This window comes from Rhamphochromis longiceps, linkage group LG23 (genome assembly GCF_057381845.1).
Source record: "Rhamphochromis longiceps isolate RC_006_pf linkage group LG23, R_longiceps_female_GT1.1, whole genome shotgun sequence".
Classification (NCBI taxonomy): domain Eukaryota; kingdom Metazoa; phylum Chordata; class Actinopteri; order Cichliformes; family Cichlidae; genus Rhamphochromis; species Rhamphochromis longiceps.
Window position 1 is genome coordinate 43,255,596 of NC_140578.1, and position 22,794 is coordinate 43,278,389.

At 41.4% G+C, this 22,794-nt stretch overlaps 1 protein-coding gene and 2 long non-coding RNA genes across 14 annotated transcripts in view; 2 read left to right on the forward strand and 1 right to left on the reverse strand.

The window, feature by feature from the left end:
- On the forward strand, positions 1-6,027 carry LOC146642745 (uncharacterized). The gene is made up of 3 exons (XR_014909516.1): positions 1-329; positions 3,500-3,557; positions 3,752-6,027. It is a non-coding gene; the product is annotated as an uncharacterized LOC146642745 (long non-coding RNA).
- Positions 400-16,153, reverse strand: LOC146642746 (uncharacterized). Of its 10 annotated transcripts, none has more exons than XR_014909494.1 (6): positions 14,502-16,153; positions 13,370-13,496; positions 11,482-12,186; positions 10,993-11,061; positions 6,038-10,581; positions 400-2,698 (listed from the first exon to the last, which is right to left on the reverse strand). It is a non-coding gene; the product is annotated as an uncharacterized LOC146642746 (long non-coding RNA). The 10 variants fall into 10 exon arrangements; XR_014909495.1 differs by having other exon boundaries at positions 10,993-11,207; XR_014909492.1 differs by having other exon boundaries at positions 6,038-10,219; positions 10,457-11,207.
- The window catches only part of LOC146642747 (NLR family CARD domain-containing protein 3-like), a 20,555-nt gene continuing 9,744 nt past the window's right edge, over positions 11,984-22,794 (forward strand). For all 3 annotated transcript variants that reach the window (XM_085397225.1, XM_085397227.1, XM_085397226.1), the window contains exons 1-3: positions 11,984-12,120; positions 16,320-16,601; positions 21,018-22,788. In XM_085397225.1, coding sequence (XP_085253351.1) covers positions 16,328-16,601; positions 21,018-22,788 — 2,045 coding nt within the window. In that variant the 5' untranslated portion in view covers positions 11,984-12,120; positions 16,320-16,327. The remainder of the gene's footprint in view (positions 12,121-16,319; positions 16,602-21,017; positions 22,789-22,794) is intronic.

A 22,794-nucleotide genomic window follows, 5' to 3' on the forward strand; every position in this document is an offset into this window, starting at 1 on the left:
GTGAACTAAAAACCCTGGAGTATGGTTTGAAACGTTGATATTTTAGTCTGAAAAGGAGCATGTTTCGCTTTCTGGAAGCGTTTATGTTGAAACTGGAGCACTAATCAGTACTTCTCCACACCTGTGGTGCACGCGCTGCGCAGACCCCGTCGGGTATGCGCTGCAGAGCATGCGCGCCAGAGGAGGGGGCTGACTTACTTGAGCAGGAAGCGCGGACTGAGAGACAAGTCGAAAAGAAAAGACGGAAGATCGCTGATGAGGAAAAGCAGAAAGAAATAATTTAACTGAGCTTGAAATGAAACAAGAGCTAGCGAATCTCTGCTGGACAGGTAATTACCGCTGTTTGGTTTAATATTCTATTTTAAACAGTGTAACTATGAAGCTAAGACGAATACGGATCATATATTTTCATACAGTTATGTTCCAGGTTGATGTTTGCGTGTCTTCACTGTAAAGACCGCAGGTTATTGGAGAGTGCCTGAAAGGAATATATGCGCCAAGGATCATTTAAAAAATAATAATTAAAGTAAATGAAACTAACTAAAAACATGTGTCATTACTTTCTTATTCCTTTTAATGATGACTTTTAAAATCATTAAATGATAAAATAAAATAAAAATAAAAAATCAATATCAATATAACAGCTTCCAAAAATTCAATATCAAAACCAGTCTAATTTTTACTTTAGTAAATATTTTGAAACTTTTCAGAGAGGCACGGAGGACATGTTGAACAATAATATTGTGTAATTTTTAAAAGTATTACTTGATTTTTTTAAAACAGGAAATTGTAATCATTTACATACATTTGGTAGCATGTAGACATTATGAAGGGGCTGCTTTACCTAATAATTTTTTACATTCACAAGATTAAACTTGACTTTTTTCACGAAGACACAAATAAAATTGTGGAGTTTGCTGGTAAGACCTTATAATCTTAGAAATATTTGAATATGCCTGCATAGCAGCTCATTTGGGGTGATCGTGGCTCAAGAGTTGGGAGTTCGCCTTGTAATCTGAAAGTTGCCGGTTCGAGCCCCGGCTCGGACAGTCTCGGTTGTTGTGTCCTTGGGCAAGACACTTCACCTACTGGTGTTGGCTAGAAGGGTCGATGGCGCGATATGGCAGCCTCGCTTCTGTCAGTCTGCCCCAAGGCAGCTGTGGCTACAACTGTAGCTGCCTCCACCAGTGTGTGAATGACTGGGTGTGTAAAGCGCTTTGGGGTCCCTAGGGGGGACTAGTAAAAGCGCTATACAAATACAGGCCATTTACCATGTGACAGAAGTTTTTATGTAAAGTAGTGGAAATTAACAACAAGTCATTTAAATAAATTTGATGATTTTTTTAACTCTCAGTTGATGAGTTCATGAGTAGGGCAGGGTATCGTCACTGATTTCTAGAATCGATTCGCTTCCAATTCACAAGGTACCGAATCAGTTCGATCCACGATTCGATTCGATTTGAATCTGGGAAATTTGGACAGTCAGAAATATTATAATTCAGATCAGTACAGTACATTTTATTGTATCTATAAAAAGGAAGCTGACACACACAAGACGTTATCAGAGGTGTGAGCGTCACAGCAGATGCCTTTGTGTCAAAGTAGCTGAAGATAAAACACAGAAAAACATGAAGGTGGTTTTACTGTTCTGGGATTTTATAAAAATATTCTGCAGTACATCAAAAATGAAAGAAAACCATTAATCAACATATGAACGTTACCTCTGACATTACCGCGGTTTTATTAGAGACACGGCTAAGCGTTTTGCATTTTGCATAATTTTAAAAAGTTTACATTTGTTTAGTATTGAACGGCAGAAATTGGGTTTTCTTTTCGGAAGTAAGTAAAACAGCAGCTGACAGCCTGTAAACAACGGTAGACTTCTGTGTAACAAGCAAGACAACAGACAGACATAGAGAGAGAGCTGTGCATCGTGGTGGAAGCAAAACAGCAAAAGTCAGAGTGAATTCATGACGATGTTTATGTGAAGCGTAGTTTGCTGCTTCGTTTGCTGCTGGTTCAGTCAATGTTGTTTGGAGAGAGATAAAACTAACAGCTTTATGATCAGCGCAAAAAGGGCGTGAACACAAAGCGCGGACCCGCCGACAAATCAGAATCAGCGAGCTGTCGGCTTTCAGCCCCGACTGTGAGAAAGGCGACATCTAACTGATTCTGATCCGCGCTCCGCGCTGTGTGTTTAAGTCTTTGTGCAGAATCCGTGTTCCTGCTCTCATTTACTGTCTTAGCTGTTTGGTGGTTGTTGAAAGTTTGTGATCTTTCACCAGAGATTCTGGCATTTTGGGCAAAATAAATTTATATTAAAAAAAATCAATTCAGGATTTTAATGGATTGATTTCACGTTATCCAAGCCAGAATCGATTTTAATCGATAAATCGATTATAAAAACCCACCCCTATTCATGAGGTGTATCTAAAGACAACTTCTCTACTTGCATCCACACATTGAACCTTACAGAGGGAAACGGTCATTGCACTCAGTCATGACAACATTCTTGCTAAATATAATTATTTATATTATAAAGATGTGAAACTTTTAAGCAAACTTTTCCAACTGAGGACACTTACCGTACTTTTTGCTTTACTGATCAGTGGTTGGTTGATTAACCTGCAGGAGTTCAGGCACGAGTCAGTCGTCTGGAACAGCGGATGGTGAAGATGTCTTCAGTAAATGAAATGCTCTAAAGGGGGAATTAAAATTGAACATTATTTGAACATAAATAAAAAAAGATAGGCCTCTGCCTGTGCATGCACATTTCTTATTCACGATATTCATGGTCACAGAACCCAGATGATGCATGTTTTAAAGCCCATATCTGGTTAGTGAATGTGAGTATAAGTGTGGCAGGAGATCGAGTTATTCAAAATAAGCCTGTTGTCTATAAAAGATTTTAAATATACAAATAAAAAGTTCTTACCAAACGAGGAGTCAAGATGAGCAGAGACCAGGTCTAGTGCAGCTCAGCTGTTGTTAAATTCTACCTGAGCAGGTTGGAGCTCATTTGTGTCACAGACAAGTAAAACTTTGGGGGCTTCAGCTTTTAAACATTTCAGCAGCCCCACCTTAAATTAACTAGCATCAGTGTCTACATCACTAGCCCACCAGTTAGCACTGCTCTGTTTGTGGTTCAGAACATGCTGCAAACATGATGTGAGGACCAGTGACCACAGCTGCAGATGCAGGTTGTCTTTCATAGCTCGCGTTACAACAATTGCAGCTATTTTTTTTTTCAATTCAATAAACCACATGTTTTAAAAATAAGTAAATTAATAAAATATTGACATTTGTGAAAAAAGTACAGAAACTGCCTTTTGGCTTAGTTTTTGTTAAGTAAATAATGGCACGGTGTAATATATCACGTGTTGTTATTCCCCTGATGTTGTATACACCTAATTTTAAAGTGGGCACTAAGACTCTATTGTAGAGTCTGACAGCAGCTGGAAAGATATCTGAAATTTCTCCTCGCACACTGTTGTTGCAGCAGCGTGTCACTGTAGGAGCTGCTCAGTGCTGCTAGGATGACCTGCATGTGGTGGGAGGTGGGTTTTTGTTTTATTTTTAATATCCTGTCCTATCTGCCAGCTTTTGCAATCAGAATTGTGACCTGAATGCATTGTGGTGCAGAACACATTTTGCTTTTGCAAGATCAGCTACTTAGAATCTCTATAGGCTCCTCTTGTTCATGTGACTATGTTATCTGTTTATTTATTCATTTCTATTTGTGTTATTTCAGTTATTACACTGGTATAGTATGACTATGTCACCTGCAGCCTCCAGCAGTACCAGTTACCTGAGACCACACATCTCAGCGACGTGTGCGTGCCCATCCCAGCAGGGGAAAGAGGGAAGCCCCAGCTGTCCCAGCAGAACACACCATAAAAGATGATTGATGTCACCCCAGAGTCATAGACGGTCTTCAGAAACTCCAAAACAATTGAATCTAGCCTTCTAGGTGTCCATCAGGTGTGATGTCAGAGCCACCAGCCTGCAGCTGTTGTTCATTTACATCTGCCTAATTGATCATTTATCCTCAGCACACTTTTCAGTTCCCTTGCTGAAATTGGACAATATGTAAAGTCTAAATTCAAACAAAGGTTGGGGAAACCTGCACTGAGCTGAGACAGAAGAAGTCTGAAGTCGAACTCGGATGAGTGACAGAGCGTTCCTGCTACTGAAAACTCTACGCCCAGATGAACAAAATGAACTTTTCGGGACAGGTCCCCAGATGTTTTCTCTTCTCAGAATCCTCTTCACAGATCGTATCTCTTTTATCTGACATACAGTCATGTGGAAAAGAGTGTTTTCATGGGAATCTATAGAGTACTCTGAAAAACTAAGCACTGTACATGAGTGAGTAGCTTGCAGAGCCACCTTTTAGCAGCAGTAGCGTCACCAAATTGTTTCTGTATGACTCTTAGTCTCCATTCGCCTGACGTTTCTTTACATCGTTTCGTCAGTTCATTGAGGTTTGTGGTATTGTTTATGTAAAGCCCTCTTAAGTTCCCAGCACTGTTTTTCAGGTTGAGGTGTGGACTGTGACCTGGTCATTGCAACACCTTGATTCTGTTGTAGCTCTGCTGATGTGCTTGGGATCTTTGTCCTGCTGCATTACCAAAACTCAGTTTTGACTGTAGACTACTTGGTATACAAGGGACTTCATGGAAAACTCAATGACTGCAAGGGCCCAGGTTCTGTAGCTGCAAGACAAGCTCAAATCATCACCCCTTCACCACCATGCTAACAGCTGGTATGCGGTGTTTGTGCTGTTATGCTTTGCAAATTTGCTACTAAACTTGCAGCCATGCTGTCATGCTGTTTTTAGAGAGCAGAGACTTTCTCCTTGCAACCCTTCCAAACAAGCCACACTTATTCAAACTTTTTCTAATTGTCATGGCCTCTAACATTTAACTTGCTTACTGAGGCCTGTAGAGTCTGAGATGTAGCTTCTGGATTTTTGAGCTTTTTCTGACCACTGCACAGTTTGACCCTGGGGTGAATTTTCTGGGTCATCAGTTCCTGGGAACATTATGACATTGTGTTAACAAACACCTGAATACTCCAGACCAGAAAACTGCCAAAATGTTTGCTTTTATAGAGCTGCTCACATATGCTGATGAGCAATTATTCAAATACAGTGGATTAGCAGCATCTGGCTGCTAATCACCTTCTAATTTGCATTGAAGCAATAAAGGTGCCTTCTGAATAATATGAGCTGTCTGGTGTGGTATTCATATTTAAAGTGAATAATCAGAATCAGATTACTTTAATAATCCCTAAGGAAATTATGTGGATTATATATATATATATATATATATATATATATATTGCAAAAATGATGCAACGACCTTGAAATAACACATTTATCTCACTGAAACATGTCATTTAAATAAAAACATTTACTGAAATTAAAATAAATATACTGAATATAATATGGCTCAGATTTAATGGAATATAATTACCCTTTTGTGTTGCTGTTGTCACCCCGCATGCAAGGTGACAAAAATACCCCAATCAGCCTTTCAAGCTGACAGCTAAAGAAACCATTTCACCAGATTTAGCTTCTTGGATATTGTGTTCACTGTACTGTGTTCAAAATGTACTTCTCATTTAATAGAAGAAATGTAATCATGTCAATATAGAGGATTTCAAATTCTCACTCCTGTTAATTAAAAAAAGAAAAAAGTAGGATAAGACATGAGAAACTCCTTGAAAAGGACAGTCTCCATTATAGCACCTCATGGAAGCTTTGTTAGACGACCTGTCATTAAAAACTAGAAAGACCATCCAGCATCAGGAGCTTTCAGACTTCCAGGTATGACAACAAGCCTATTGCTGGTTTGCCCACTCTGACTGTGTCAGTATTTGCTCCACATACCAACTGCTCTGACCCTAAAGTAAGCCAGAATCACACACAGCCATATGTAAGCACATTCCAACCACAAAGAATAACTGGGGATTCTTCATCCTGTAAACATCCTGAACAACTGGTTTTGGTGGTTTGATGGGAACAGATCCTCACCTGATCAGGAATACCAACGATCACCCCACCACTCATGTCTTGTTGGGAAATGTTTGCAGTCCTCAAGCTGTGAAAGTCATCAGGTGCAGCAGTCATGAATACCATGTAAACATCCCTGTTGGTAGGACAAACAAATAACAGTGGGATTCATTCGAGAAAACAGAACTTGTTTGATTCCCTGTCTGACAAAAAGAAATTAATGCAACGTAAAAATTAGATTTAAAAAATCAGCAGCATCATATGTAACCAGGTCCTAAATTACATATTGTTATAATTACACAAAATTTGTTCTAAAGCCCAAACTGCTCCTGGTATATCTGACTTTTAGCACCTCCAAGCCTGTAGTCATCTTGGTTATTAGTTAGGCCCCTCCCCCGTGTGTCGCTATGTGTATAGGCACTGTTAATGCTAGCATGAACAGATCATTCTTGCTGGCTGTTGTAGTGGCTTGAGCTAACTCTCATCCCAACTGTTTATATTTGGTTATAGGAGCTGGAGTGGGCATTAATGCTCCACAATTTACAAGCTGGGACCTGCCGCTAATCCATGGTTAAAGCCTTTACCCACATCAACACTGCAGGCAGAGGCTAACATCTGCAATACTATTAATAATTACACATAACTGTAGCAACAACAAAGAGAGGCTCGAACAAGAAAGGCTTGAAACCCTTAGAAAAGACTGATCAGAGTTGGTTCAATGAACTCTGATCATGTTCATTCGGAGTTAAGCTCGTGTGTGTTTAGAGACAGAAAGCCATCATGTTACCAGGATTCTCCAGAGAAACACAGAAATAAAGAGCAGAGCCTCCATCTTCATTTAGTGGACAGAGGAATATGATCACAAATCAGTGTGGGCCAAAATTTGTATCTTAAAAACTAGGAGGGGATAAAGTTATACCAACATACTGTAATATTTTTATAATATACACTAGCAAACTTTCATGCTGTGTGTGATATTAAAAATATTGTATTGTGTGATATCACATTCTATTGTGATCCAGCATTTTAATCTGACCTTTGATTTCTAAATGCTTCATTAAACTGTCAAATATACAAATATAGACAACTGTGGGATTTGTCTAAAGTATTTGCATATGCCATAGAAATGTTAGCACTCACAGTTTACTGGGCAAGGTTTCTGCAAAGTTTCAACAAGACCAGTCCACTTATGACAAACGCGATCATACGAGCATTATAGTACGATGCAGTCTCTGCATGATATGACTATCTATTCAGCTGTAACCTGACAGGGACAAAGTCTAGGAGACAGAAACTGAAGATAGACACCATTTACTGATGGACCTGTTATATTAGGTGACAATTCCACGTGAAAGTCAAAAGAAATGAATACATACAGGGCAAGTCTTTATGAGGCAAACATGATGTGCATCTCACACGAAAGCGATTTAGGTGATTTTCTGTGAGAAATGTGTAAAAAGATCCGTACTCTGAATTTCAGATACTATTGATCTGTTTGTTGTGTGTCTGAGGGTTTACGCAGGGACGTTTTGTGTAAGCACTGATTGCTACAGTAGCATCCAATCAATGCTTACAGTGCAAAGAAACTGGCCTACAGTCTGACAGCTGCATTAATGTCTACACAATCTAAGAGTTTGAAAGATGGACACACGTGAGATGATCATAAATCCACAACAGAATCCTTTCTGTCCTAACATACTGATGAGAAAATAACTGAAGCACTCGTGTCAAGAACAACAACAACAAAGGGAAACATGCCTAACTTGGATTTCAGCTGATTTAAATGGCTCATTTTGAACGTTGACATATACATCAAGGAATGGACCAGCCACTGCACTGATGTTAAACCAGTTCAGAAGTTCATTTATCATCATCAACCACCAATTTATGAGCAGACAAACCAAAGTGCACTCCAAGATTCAGTTGCTTGTAGAAGCACGTTTAGCAGCAACAGCTCAAAGTCATTGTTTTCTGTATGACTATCAGTCTCTCACATCATTGGGGAGTCATTTAGGCTCACTCTTCTTTATAATGTTGCTTCACTTCATTGAGGTTTGCACAAATTTGTTTCTGCAAAACTCACGACCACACTACTTCTATTAAGCTGAGCTTTAAACTTTCTAAAATATAAAACCTGCTAGACACCGGTGTTGTGCCAAAAAGTGATTGTCTGCCAAAAACTGATTTGTGGTATTTGCCAAAAAGTGATTGCTCGTATTTAAACTGCTATAAGTAACTTGTTGGGCTATAATATGTGAAACATATGTCAAATGCTTCCCTCATGGATGACATAAAGTCATCTTGAGCCACAAACAACATTCGTGTAACAAGGTAGAAGCCGCGATCAGTTTTTGGCAGCGACTTTTATATAACCTTTATTTATTTAGTTAAAAAAAAAATCTCATTAACATTAAACATGTCTTTTGTAAGAGTAAGTTGGCCAAGAGGACAGCAGCAATGGCAGCAAATATTACAATAGTTCAGTAAAAATATTTTAAGTGGGGATAAAGGAGCGGATTGGTTATAATGTAAGTACAGGGTGGGCCATTTATATGGATACACCGTAATAACATGGGAATGGTTGGTGATATTAAAGTCCTGTTTGTGGCACATTAGTATATGTGAGGGGCAAACTCCTCAAGATGGGTGGTGACCATGGTGGCCATTTAGAAGTCGGCCATCTTGGATACAACTTTTGTTTTTTCAATAGGAAGAGGGCCATGTGACACATCAAACTTATTGGTAATGTCACAAGAAAAACAATGGTGTGCTTGGTTTCAACGTAAACCTCCAGCAGAACCAGGCTCAGGGAGGGGCGGGGCCATCTGCTGACCGGTTGGGGTGAGAGAAGGAAGACAGGATGAAGACATGCTGTGGAAGCGAGACAGAGATTAATAACAGATATGATTCAATGCAGAGAGGTCTGTTAATACATAGTGAGTGAACCAACCAACCACAGCATCTGTGGTGAGAGAGTCATCAAGGAGTTCAGGCACTCCATCAAGCTCACAGGCACAGACTCAGGTGAGATTCTAGAGTTGCAGGGCTTCCTCCAGAGCAGCTGTTAGAAACACAGCTGCATCTTCTTTCTCTCACACACAGAAAAGAGTGAGACAGAGTGAGGCATCAGGGAGTTTAATTACCAGCTTTAAGACAAATGAATGAGAGTGCTGAATGATAGCACTCATGAGTGGTGCAGCATGCTTTAATTACTACCCACTAGTGAATGTGTCAGCAGCTGAAACTGTATTAATGGTGATTTAAAGAAACGAGTCCCAGTGTGTAGACCAGGCGAGCTGCTTCACTTGTAACACACTGGCAGAAACCCCAAGTCAGTTAGGATGACTACCTGAACATTTGAATGTTTCCACTGGTCACTGAGGTGGTACGTTACAGGGATCCAGTCTGTTCATTTACAGGACTCTACTAGAGCTGCTTTGCATGACTCACAGTTGAAATAATGCTTCTTTGTCTGATGCAGGGCCTTGGTTCACCCCATCAGTCGTGCAGGGGGTCGTCTGCTCTGCAAAAGTGCACTTTAATGTAAACTGTGCAGCAGTGCTGCAAACTAATCCAGACGAAATAAAAGCACAATGTCAGGAGCTACTGCAGTTCAGCATCAAACGTAGGCCAAATCAATCATTAATATGATTTTCATGATCATCTTGTTTGTCTTAATGTTCTTATGATTCAAAGAAACATCCAGCAGCTGTGAGATCGGCTGTACTGATTTAAAATGAAGTGTGTACGGCCCCAAAGCCTCTGAATGAGCTGCAGATGTGTTTCAAACTCCTGTAACAAAAGCAAACATGTCTGCATACCGGCTAACTTTGTCCACACACTGTTTCTGCTCTGCAGGTTTCACAGATGAAGATGCAAATAGTGGAGGATACGGGGATGGAGGAGATTGGGTTGGACTTTCATTAATATTTTGTCTGTTAGTTTGGGCTGTTTGTTGTTCCTGCTGCTTCCGCTGTCGTCATAATTACCTGCAAGGAACTAAAGCCATTATAGCAGCATCCTCCTGAAAACAACATCTGCTCTGCTTTTCCACAAGAATGAAGATGCAGAGGTCTGGCTTTAGGATCTGAGCTCAGATAACATCTGGAGTTTAAAGCATCATTTTAATCTTCTTCTGCACAAAATGGCTCAGTCGAGTGCTGCCAACTCCAAGAGGTTTTCGGAGGATCGGGTGATGGAGATCTATAAAGTAGGAGTAACATTATATAGCTACTATGTCAAAATTCTATAGTATGGTATATGATATGGCACAGCCCTGCTGTAAAGATCAAATGTGTGACAGTGAAAGGTGCTACAAAGAAGTCGGGAGAGAAATGCTGCAGAAAAGTCTCTTTAGCAAACAACGAGCAAACATAAAGCCCGTCCATTTCACATTTAAGGCAGGTAGTATGTTTGTTTTTCTAATGTTGACAAACTGACCCTCCATCCATCCACTTCTGCTGATCCTTTTCAGGGTCGCGGGGGCGCTGGAGCCTAATCCAGCTGTCTTAGAGCGAGACAGACTGAAGACCTGTCCAGTCCGCTGTCCCTACTAAGTGCATGTCCTTGAAACAGTGGAATAAAAACTAAAGCAATGACAAATAATGATCCTCATCATCAACATTACTACCGAAATGTGAACTAGCAAGTACAGCCTGAGCTCATAGAAACAACATCTTTGTAATCTGTAACAGTTTTGGATTTTTGGACATGTTAAACAACTTTTAAAGGGTTTTTCACAAAGATGCTGAACATTAAATGCAGGATGCCACAGACATCCATTTTAGCCAACAATCTGCCATCTTCACCTCCAGTGTTCAAATAAAACGGAGACGTTGTGACATCAGCAGGAGACAGAGATCAGCTAGAGACACGCAGACAGTTTAAGCAGGCTGCTGTTCAAGTGGAGGCTGGTATGAATCCTGCTTCTGTTTATGTTTCCTGTTGAACAAAAACTTGACCAGAAACTGACATACCAACTTTCAGACTAGCAGATCCATCCTCCTTCCCTCCATCCTCTGTGTGTCCTTCTGTCTGACCTGCAGCTGAGAAACAGGTGTGAGGTGTCAGCTGTCAGGTAGGTGATGAGTGAAGAACAGAACAGAATCCATTTCCTCTTCAAACTGCTGTCAGACATGAGCTGTGTCCCAATTCGTCGGCTGCATCCTTCGGAGGACCCGGCCTTTGCGGTCTACGTGGGCCGGGATGGTGGGGACAGAGAGGCTGCAACTACATCTGCTGGTGTCACTGTGACCTCAGAGCAGTTTACATGAAACATGAAACGAATTACAACTTTTGCGATATTGACCAGCTCATGATGCAGAGTGTAGACTGTATCTGTGATAATGAAAATGATTTAAGGACTGGTTTATGACACGTCTATAAAAAATATAAAGTCTGTACAAATGTGAAACTACAAAGTTAAAAGCAGCTGGAACGACAGCTGTTCAAAGCTGAACACTTACATCAGCCAGAAGACAGAGTGAGTCCTCCATCTCTCTGAAGGAGGCCATCGTGGTGAGCACAGATGCAGCAGCAGTGTGGATGTGTCCACTCTCACAGTGTCTCTCTTTCAAGTTTGTCCTCACATTCTCAAAAAAAGAACATGTCTATGCAGATGCCCAGAGCCTAACAACACACCCGCTATAAAAACTTTTGCACCACCAGATTTTCATATACTTACATTTGAAAGTGTTCGTCTCCTGCATTAACTCCCACTTCGATCACTATCATTATCAGAAAAATATCTCCTGTATGGCCCGCAATGAATCCTGGGATATGTTGGGCCACAAAGGACACACCTGACCCATCCTTCAAATTCAGGGAAATGAAGGACGCATTTGGAAGACTTCAAATTTGAACAGCCTTCGTCGCGTCCATGTGATACAATTTCCTACAAATGTGGCATTCGAAGCATCCTCTCCCTGAATTTGGAAACACCCAATGTGATGATAGAGAGCAGGAAGAACCAGTCTCAACAAGAGACACACACACCTGATTTCCTGTAACTGCAGAGGGGAGGAGCCACCCGAGCAGGTGGGAACAGGAAGAGAAACAGCTGAGCCTCCGTCAGAGCAGCAGGAGGACGGTGGAGCTGAGGCAGGGTGAGTGTTAACACCACATTGTTGTAGTTTTGCTGTCAGAGTCTCTGAGTGTGTTTGTTTGTGTGACTGTAGAGAGAAGAAGAGTCACAGTGAGCTCTGTAGCTGTGATTGGCTCAATAATCACCTTCAATGGACTGAACGCAGAGAACGAGCCGAGGAACCTGACAAACCTGTTTGTGTGTGTGTTTGTGTGTGTGTGTACCTGTTTAGACATGTTTGTGAGGACAAAGAGTTGGTATGCTACTATGTGGGCTAATAGAGTCCCACAAAATGGCCGTCCTCACGAGTTTGAGGATATTTTTGAGGCTTTTTGGTGTCCTCACTAAAATCTGAAAACAAGTGTCTGTGTGTGTGTCTGTGTGTGTATGTGTCATAAAGAGAGTCGAGTTCACGGTCGCACACTTTCTATCTCAGAGGCTGTATCCCAATTCTTCGGAGCCCCTCTGATGACATGGTCCAAAAAATAAATCAATTGTGGCCACAAAATACTACTTCGTGCGCACGAAATGCTAATTTGTGGGCACGAAACACTTGACCAATAACCGTGATCCTTCCCAGGCCCTTGCAGTTGGTTGACAATAAAATCTATCCCGGCGTCCAGGTCCTGTAAAGCAACTGGGCTCTCAGTATCCTGTTTAAATGTCTCTCCGTAATAATGGTTCCTTGCATTGCAGGCTTTTCAAAATGCATTGTAGCTCATTCCCAGCCTAAAATAAAACTCACTCATACCGTCTCTGTCCACGGTGTATAGGTTTAGCCTACTCTCATGCTTGTGTCTCTACGCAGCTGTCCAGGAATTGTATCAATATGATGTTGCCACAAATGCGTAATTCGTTGCCACGTTATACCCATTTCGTGCTCTCGAAAATAGTATTTCGAGGGTATTTTGTGGCCACAATTTATTTATTTTTGGACCATGTCATCAGAGGGGCTCCGTACAATTCAGGTACTATTATTATACTATTAGTGTTAATTGTACTTTCTGCAGTGTTTAAATGATTACATATACACACAGTTACTGTCCCTCCACACATACGACTTGGTTCTCCTTCTATGCCCCAGCTTTGTTTACTTTTTCCCACCGAGGCTTCTAGACTTCTGATTGGCCAGCATTTCTGCACGGTTAGGAATATATCTCCACCTGTTGCTTTGGCATGTTCCTAGCAGTGTTTTCCTTCATTTCTGCCTTTACGTGTGGACGGGATTATTTTTGAAAACAAAAACGGAAAATCTCCGTTCTCAAAAATACCCGTGTACGTGTGGACGTAGCCTCAGTCTATGTATTTACTGCTTTGTGGTGAAGGTCCGTGTCTCATGTCAGTGTGTTTAGTTTGCGTTTCCTCTGTCTCATCTTGTCAATCACTCCCAGCTGTGTCCTGGGACAGGGATAAAGGGCAAAAAAACAAAAACCAACTAAATAAGCAGACAAAAAAATAAATAAATATATATATATATATATATACACACACACACATACATCAATCACCTGGATCACCTGTTGAGAAAGAAAAAAGAAAACAAGCAGAAGAAAACGAGAGCAATACAATAAACAACATCACAATGATATATAGTAATATAACAGTAAATACTAAATATTAAACATTATTGTGCAGCACATAAGATCAACAGAACACAGTGTGCTTTGAGGTACACTCTAAGAACTAAAACTGATAATTACTTAAATATTTTGGTGCAACACACTGACATTTTAGACCTTCTTCAGAATACTGTATATACTATGGGCATCATGGTGCTGATCCAGAATCCTTACATTATTATTTATTACTAGAGCTACAATAATAAAGCAATGAGGAGGGGGAAGTAATAAATATGAAATAATGTATTTATGATGATTGCATTTGTTTCACTATCCACTCTGTGCAGGGCAAAGCTTATTACATGTATAGAGATACAATCATTTTACTGCTGTAAAATCCAAATTTTGTCTTATTTAAAATATAAATCTAATATAATCTGCATCTTAATGTATGTTCTTTAAAATACAGCGTGTTTTTAATATATTATAATTATAATAATGCATAATTATGTGGACATGCATATTAGATCGTTTTTTAGTGAAATATAATCCCCCCAGAAGGGCAGGAAATGCTCTGTAACTTACTTTAAAACTAAATATGTTCACTAAAACGGTGACAGAGCTACAGACCCATGACAGCCTTACACAGGTAGCCAGCAGCTATGACCAGCACTACATGTGCAGTTAATAAAAGGACAGGTAATGTTTGTCACGCTGTTGCACACACAGCACGCTCGTTTGTTTCAGTTCGTCAAATTGCCACAAGACAGCTTACCAACGTGTACGTAATAAGCTAATACTCCTGTGTGCTACACACTACAGTGTACGCTGTACACCTACTTACTGGGTTTGTCGCATCAGTCTGTGTCTCTGAGTTAACTTGTGTTTCTCTTACAGCTCCGGACCGCAAAAAAATGCGCGTGCTCTTTGTGAGCTCGTTCCCGGCTCGTAACCAGCGCGTTCTGCCGTCGAGGGCGATCATTGGTTAAATGTGATCATGTGACTGATGCAAGCCAGATCCTTTTATTTAGCAAAACTGTGATTAATAGTTAAATATTATTGTTGAAGGGCACAGACAGGACTCCGCACGCACGCACACATTAAAAAAAAAGAATACTTTTTTTTTTTTAAAAAAGTTGCCTCAACAAAAGGGCACCTTGGGCACCCATCAGGAAAGGGGCGGGTGCTCAAGCCCCTCTAGCCCCCCCCTCTGCACGTGCCTGTCGCAGAGAACGGGGGTGTGAGAAGACTCCAAAACCTCCCTCCGCCCGCTCATTGTAGTGTTGATGCATGTGTGTTCTAAGGTGCATTTCCCCAGCTTTGGAAAATTCAGAGGCACAGATGAAGCTGGGGTACACAAAAACTGTAAAGCCAGGTGGAAAAGGTTCAGATAAGATGTCTTCCTGTTCCCCCAGTACGTTAAAGGATCCTCTGATCTTGGAATGTTTCTCTCCGACACTCTCCACAATACTAAGGGGTTGGCAGTCCGTTATAATAAAACTCAGGACTGCATGGTCCAGAACAGACTTCCTAGGTGCTTGATTTCAAAATAATAAAACGCATGTTAATTAAAAAATGATGATAAAGCAGTTCAGTGTCAATATAGGCCGACCTGTGTTCATTCTCGGTGTGTTTGTCTCCTCATTTTCATGTTTGGTTCTGTAATGCCTGAACACTGAGGAGGTGCTTTTGATTGTGTAACAAAGCTCAGCAGAATAGAAAATAAATAATTTACACTGCAAGTCACATTGCTGTTTTTCCTATTCTGATAGATTACACTGAAACAAAGACAGACAAACTATTCCCTTATTTGCAGTTAAAAGATCAAAATGATCCCACACAGCAGAAACATTTTTTTTTCTTTCAAGCTCAATTTTGTTATGGAGAGATGTTTTTTTTTTTTTTTTTTTATCTTTGCGAGAGTAATTTTGGTTTTTTGGGGGGTTTTTTGGTGGCGACTCATCCCATTGACAGATGCAGATGCGGTACCTTTTAAACACAGTTTAGCGCGTTGGTAATGAGCGATACAGCAGCTGTATCGATCACGTGACTTTTTCTTAAAGCGACACACGCACCGATACAGGTTTCGCTCTGTGAGCTTGATACAAGCGTCGGTGCATCAGTGTTGCTGGACCCATCACTACTATATAGTGATGTGTTGTGGTGCTTTGCTCCCACCCCTTGTGTTCCGTGTTTTCGTCTTCCCTTCGTGTAATTCTTCATATTCTTGTACTGTTAGTTTTCCCAGTTTAGGTTTTTGCTTAGTTTCCATGCTCACCTTCGCCATTTCTGTTTGTATCACCATGTGATGAATAAACTCACTTGCATCTGAGCTGCCTGCATAAAGGGTCCTTTAATAATTTACACACGGCTCGCAAACCGTGACAAAAACACTGGAAAAATTGGGCTGTTCTAAAACGTTTGACGGGTAGTGTATATATTTAGTTTATATATTTTCTTTATTTATAATAGTTTGTTTTATATTGTAGCAAAGTGTTACTTGGATACTTCTCTATGTGCTTCTTCATGTGCAATTTTGTTGCATTCTGAGCCTAAGAAATTTATTGTGATGAACTGCTGTTAGAATCAAGTTAAATTCTGATAAATCAGACAATTACCTCTCCAGCTGTTGTTACAGTCTTTGTTTATCGGGTCCTTACAGGGTAAAAGATGACGACACCTAAAGAAATCCTTCTGGGGACTTTGGAGGATTTGGGACGTGATGACTTTGAAAAATTTAAGTGGCATCTGAAGAACGGGTCTGTAGAAGGTTTACCAGCAATCCCAGTGAGTAAACTGGAGAATGCAGAGAGGACGAACATAGTGGATCTGATGTTTGATACCTACTCTATCAACACTTTTGAAGTTGCTAAAAATCTTTTGGGGAGGATAAACAAGAATGATCTGTTGGAGAATTTAAATAAAACCATCCCAGAACCCACAGGTAAGTCAGGGAATGACTAAACAAAAAATACATAAACAATAAAAACCTTAGTTAACATTACACAGGTGCCATTAAAATCTATATAAATAATAAATCCAAAACACTTGCCAACACTTTCAGGAGTGAGAGACTGCAGAAAGCCAACAGTTTGTGTTTTATGCATCTGCACAAATAACCTCCTGTGTACACACATGAATATCTGCTCTTTGGGTTGGTTTGATTAAAATGGGACCAGCAGCAGGTTTTCTGCCCATTTTACAGATTTATATTGTCAGATTGGTTTTAGAGCTGTTTTATCAACATAAATGAGGCGACAACAACAGTTTGGGACACGTCACAAATATGATCAAAGTGCTTTCTCTTAAATCTATTTACCAGTTGAAGGTAAAGTTAAAAAAATGGCTGCCATTTCTTTCTGCTGTTTGGAGACCCAAACAAAAAAATGCCCACACAGTAAATGCTTTTTATTATGGTTGATAAACAGGACACTAAGGTGATTGGTCAAAGGTTGGAGGAAAGCCACAGTTCTCCTTATTTGACTGAAATCCACCATCTCAGCTCATGTTTTTTCTTCTGCAGCTTTCTGGGAGATTCCACTTCAGCCTTCTGCTGGCAACGCTCCCGTTACCAAGCTTCCCTTAGGCAGCATCATTAGAAGACATAGCATACATTTACACTGCTATGCAGATGATACCCAGCTCCATCTGTCCATGAAGTCAGATAACACACACCGATTAGTTAAACTGCAGGAACGTCTTAAAGACATAAAGACCTGGATGGCCGCTAACTTTCTGCTTCTTAATTCAGATCAAACTGAGGTTATTGTACTCGGCCCTGAAAATCTTAGAAATATGGTATCTAAGCAGATTCTTACTCTGGATGGCATTACCTTGGCCTCCAGTAACGCTGTGAGGAACCTTGGAGTCATTTTTGACCAGGACATGTCCTTCAACGCACATATTAAACAAATATGCAAGACTGCTTTCTTCCATTTGTGCAACATCTCTAAAGTTAGAAATATCCTGTCTCAGAGTGACGCTGAAAAACTAGTTCTGTCATGGTCCTGGGTCGTTCAGCGTTTTGTTTCATTTTTGGTATCACCTTGTGTACTTTGTGTTAATTCTGATTTTGTATTAGTTCTTAGGTTGATCTCTACCTGTGTCTTTCCTCTGTGTTCTGTTCGTGTCCCCGAGTTTGTGTTGTAAAACAGTCTGTTTCCTGTTTTACTTTGAAGGTTTGTGTCTCGTCTTGTGAATTAGGATCAGCTGTGCTCCCCTCCTGTGTGTCATTCCCTCATTACCTTGTGTGTATTTATAGTATGTGTCTGCCTGTGTTCCTCGTTGTGTCGTCTGCATTACTGTGTTAATCAGTGTTACTACTCGTCTCTCTATCCAGCCTTCTTTGTGTCATCTCTGTGTATTCCCCGCTGTCCTTGTGTTTTCAGGTTTGTCTGTTACAGTGGCAAAAGTATTCGGCCCCCTTGAACTTTTCCACATTTTGTCACATTACAGCCACAAACATGAATCAGTTTTATTTGAATTCCAGGTGAAAGACCAACACAAAGCGGTGTACACGTGAGAAGTGGAATGAGAATCATACATGACTCCAAACATTTTTTACAAATAAATAACTGCAAAGTGGGGTGTGCGTAATTATTCAGCCCCCTTTGGTTTGAGTGCAGTCAGTTGCACATAGACGTTGCCTGATGAGTGCTAATGACTAAATAGAGTGCACCTGTGTGTAATCGAACAAGGCCGAACAAGGAGAGTGCTGATCCGAAATGCAGCCAAGAGGCCCATGGTGACTCTGGACGAGCTGCAGAGATCTACAGCTCAGGTGGGGGAATCTGTCCATAGGACAATTATTAGTCGTGCACTGCACAAAGTTGGCCTTTATGGAAGAGTGGCAAGAAGAAAGCCATTGTTAACAGAAAACCATAAGAAGTCCCGTTTGCAGTTTGCCACAAGCCATGTGGGGGACACAGCAAACATGTGGAAGAAGGTGCTCAGGTCAGATGAGACCAAAATGGAACTTATTGTTCAAAATGCAAAACGCTATGTGTGGTGGAAAACTAACACTGCACATGACTCTGAACACACCATCCCCACTGTCAAATATGGTGGTGGCAGCATCATGCTCTGGGGGTGCTTCTCTTCAGCAGGGACAGGGAAGCTGGTCAGAGTTGATGGGAAGATGGATGGAGCCAAATACAGGGCAATCTTGGAAGAAAACCTCTTGGAGTCTGCAAAAGACTTGAGACTGGGGCGGAGGTTCCCCTTCCAGCAGGACAACGACCCTGAACATAAAGCCAGGGCAACAATGGAATGGTTTAAAACAAAACATGTCCATGTGTTAGAATGGCCCAGTCAAAGTCCAGATCTAAATCCAATCCAGAATCTGTGGCAAGATCTGAAAACTGCTGTTCACAAACGCTGCCCATCTAATCTGCCTGAGCTGGAGCTGTTTTGCAAAGAAGAATGGGCAAGAATTTCAGTCTGTAGATGTGCAAAGCTGGTAGAGACAGACCCTAAAAGACTGGCAGCTGGAACTGCAGCAAAAGCTGGTTCTACAAAGTATTGACTCAGGGGGCTGAATAATTACGCACACCCCACTTTGCAGTTATTTATTTGTACAAAATGTTTGGAATGATGTATGATTTTCGTTCCACTTCTCACGTGTGCACCACTTTGTGTTGGTCTTTCACCTGGAATTCCACTAACATTGATTCATGTTTGTGGCTGTAATGTGACAAAATGTGGAAAAGTTCAAGGGGGCCGAATACTTTTGCAAGCCACTGTAGTTTTTCCAGTTTAGGTTTATGTTTAGTTCTGCCCTCACCTTGGTTTGTTCACTGTAAATAAAACCTCACTCGCATCTCCACCACTGTCTGCAACTTGGGTCCTCATTTAACTCCACCGCACGACTGCTGCCCCAGCCGTGACAAGTTTATGCATTTATTACGTCAAGGCTGGACGACTGTAATTCATTATTATCAGCAAGTCCTAAAAACTCGCTGAAAAGGCTTCAGTTAATCCAAAATGCTGCAGCAAGAGTCCTGACAGGGACTAGAAAGAGAGAGCAGATTTCTCCTGTATCGACTTCCTGTTAAATCCAGAATTGAATTCAAAATCCTGCTCCTCACATACAAGGTCTTAAATAATCAGGCCCCATCTTATCTTAATGACCTTGTAGTACCATATCCCCCTATTAGAGCACTTCGCTCTCGCTCTGCAGGCCTACTTGTTGTTCACAGAGTATTTAAAAGTAGAATGGGAGGCAGAGCCTTCAGTTTTCAGGACCCAAAAAGATAGTTGGGGTTTTTTCTGTTGTATTATTGTAGGTTCTTTATCTTACAATATAAAGCACATTGGGGTGACTGTTGTTGTTATTTGGAGGAATTAATAAAAAAAACTTTTATACTTGAAATTCTTTCATTTATTCTACATATTTATTCATTACTGGCTCCATATTGTTGTTTATGTAATATGTGAAATGTTGCTAGTATTGATTTGGTGCTGTATAAATAAACACAATTAAATCAAATGTGTCTCTATAAAACCTGCCCTCAGTTATAACCCAAGTGTCAGGGCTCAATGGCTCATGAAAAGGAATGGAGTCAAGCACAGAACCAAAAAACGGAGGCTGAGTGACTTTTAACAGAAATGTATTTTACTAGATTTCTTGACGGAGAAAGCTGAATCACGGCTAAATTCAACAGCAAGCGAGGTATTATGAGAAGTGCAGAGCTGAGGCCAGAACATAAGCTGAGGCAGGTCAAAGGAACAACAGGGGCAGAATCGGGCGAATAGAAACTATCCAGGATCACTGGAACAAAGGAGATAATAATCAGAGTGGTCCACAGTGTAGTGAATGAGTCCAAGATTTAAAAACTAAGAGGTGTTACGTGGCTGCAGGTGGAGATCAGCTGGAGGAGGAGATGAATTAAATCTGGGTACAGAGTGAGATGTGGGTGCACAGGGAGGCAGGCAGGTGAGGATGGCAGTTTGCAAGAGTGAGTTTTCCCAGCAGTGGCAGGCCAGAATCCTGAGGCGTGACTTATGGCGAGAGTTGGAAGATATATCCAGGTGCCGACTAGGGAACAGGAAAAGAGGGTTACGCGAAACAAGCTGAGGAGCACAAGACAAAATGTGAGGCAGAGAACTGACTGTGCTAAGCACACAATCTGGAGAAGGTTCATTGTGAGTGCTGCTCATAAATACTGCCGGAGTAATTGGCAACAGGTGAGGAGCACGGAGGAGTGAGGAGGGCTCCACCCAGGCGAGGAGAGCTGATGCTGTGGAAAGTTACTCAGACTCACCCGGATCATGACACCAAGAGTCCAGTGAACTGAACACATAACCACAGTAACCAGAATGCAGTTTTCTCATTTGTGTCATTTGCTGTTTATTCATGCAGAGATTCTCACTGAGTGTCAGCTCAAACTCAAGTCAGACCTGAAGCAGAAGTTCCAGTGTGTGCTCGAGGGGATTTCTACAACAGAAAACCCGACCCTCCTGAGTCAGATCTACACAGAGCTCTACATCACAGGGGGAGGGACTGCAGAGGTCAATGATGAACATGAGGTCAGACAGATTGAAACAGCATCCAGGAAACCAGACAGACCAGAAACAACCATCAGACAAGAAGACATCTTTAAACTCCCACCTGGAAGAGATAAACCAATCAGAACAGTGCTGACAATGGGAGTGGCTGGCATTGGGAAAACAGTCCTAACACAGAAGTTCACCCTGGACTGGGCTGAAGACAAAGCCAACCAGGACATCCAGTTCATGTTTCCATTCACTTTCAGAGAGCTGAATCTGCTGAAAGAGGAAAAGTGCAGCTTGGTGGAACTTGTTCATCACTTCTTTACTGAAACCAAAAAAGCAGGAATCTACATCTTTGAAGACTTCCAGGTTGTGTTCATCTTTGATGGTCTGGATGAGTGTCGACCTCCTCTGGACTTCCACAAAACTACAATCCTGACTGACCCTAGAAAGTCCACCTCAGTGGATGTGCTGCTGATAAACCTCATCAGGGGGAAACTGCTTCCCTCTGCTCGCCTCTGGATAACCACACGACCTGCAGCAGCCAATCAGATCCCTCCTGACTGTGTTGGCGTGGTGACAGAGGTCAGAGGGTTCACTGACCCACAGAAGGAGGAGTACTTCAGGAAGAGATTCAGAGATTCGGAGCAGGCCAGCAGCATCATCTCCCACATCAAGACATCACGAAGCCTCCACATCATGTGCCACATCCCAGTCTTCTGCTGGATCACTGCTACAGTTCTGGAGTTTGTCATGAAGAACAAAGAGAGCAAAGATCTGCCTAAGACTCTCACAGAGCTCTACCTACGTCTTGTGCTATTTCACCTAAAAACGAAGGACATCAAGTATGATGGAGGAGCTGAGACAGAGTCATGCAGGAAGATCATTGAGTCTCTGGGAAAACTGGCCTTTGATCAGCTGCAGAAAGGAAACCTGATCTTCTATGAATCAGACCTGACAGAGTGTGGCATCGATATCAGAGCAGCCTCAGTGTACTCAGGAGTGTTCACACAGATCTTTAAAGCTGATGAGTGTCACATGTTCAACAACGTTGTTTACTGTTTCGTCCATCTGAGCATTCAGGAGTTCTTTGCTGCTCTTCATGTCTATCTGACCTTCATCAACTCTGGAGTCAACCTGCTTAAGAAACAATCTCCTCTCTTTAAAATCTTCCAGAAAACACTTACTGTAAAAGACTTCTACCAGAGTGCTGTGGACAAAGCCTTAAAGAGTCCAAATGGACACCTGGACTTGTTCCTCCGCTTCCTCCTGGGTCTTTCACTGCAGACCAATCAGGATCTCCTATGCATGCTGACACAGACAGGAAGTAGCTCACAGACCAATCAGGAAACAGTTCACTACATCAAGAAGAAGCTCAGTGGGAAACTGTCTGCAGAGAAAAGCATCAACCTGCTCCACTGTCTGAATGAACTGGATGATCGTTCTCTAGTGGAGGAGATCCAACAGTCCCTGAGATCAGGACGTCTCTCCACAGATCAACTGTCTCCTGCTCAGTGGTCGGCTCTGGTCTTCATCTTACTGTCATCAGATCTGGATGAGTTCAACCTGGAGAAATACTCCCGTTCAGAGGAGGCATTTTTGAAGCTGCTGCCAGTGGTCAAAGCATCCAAGAAAGTGCTGTAAGT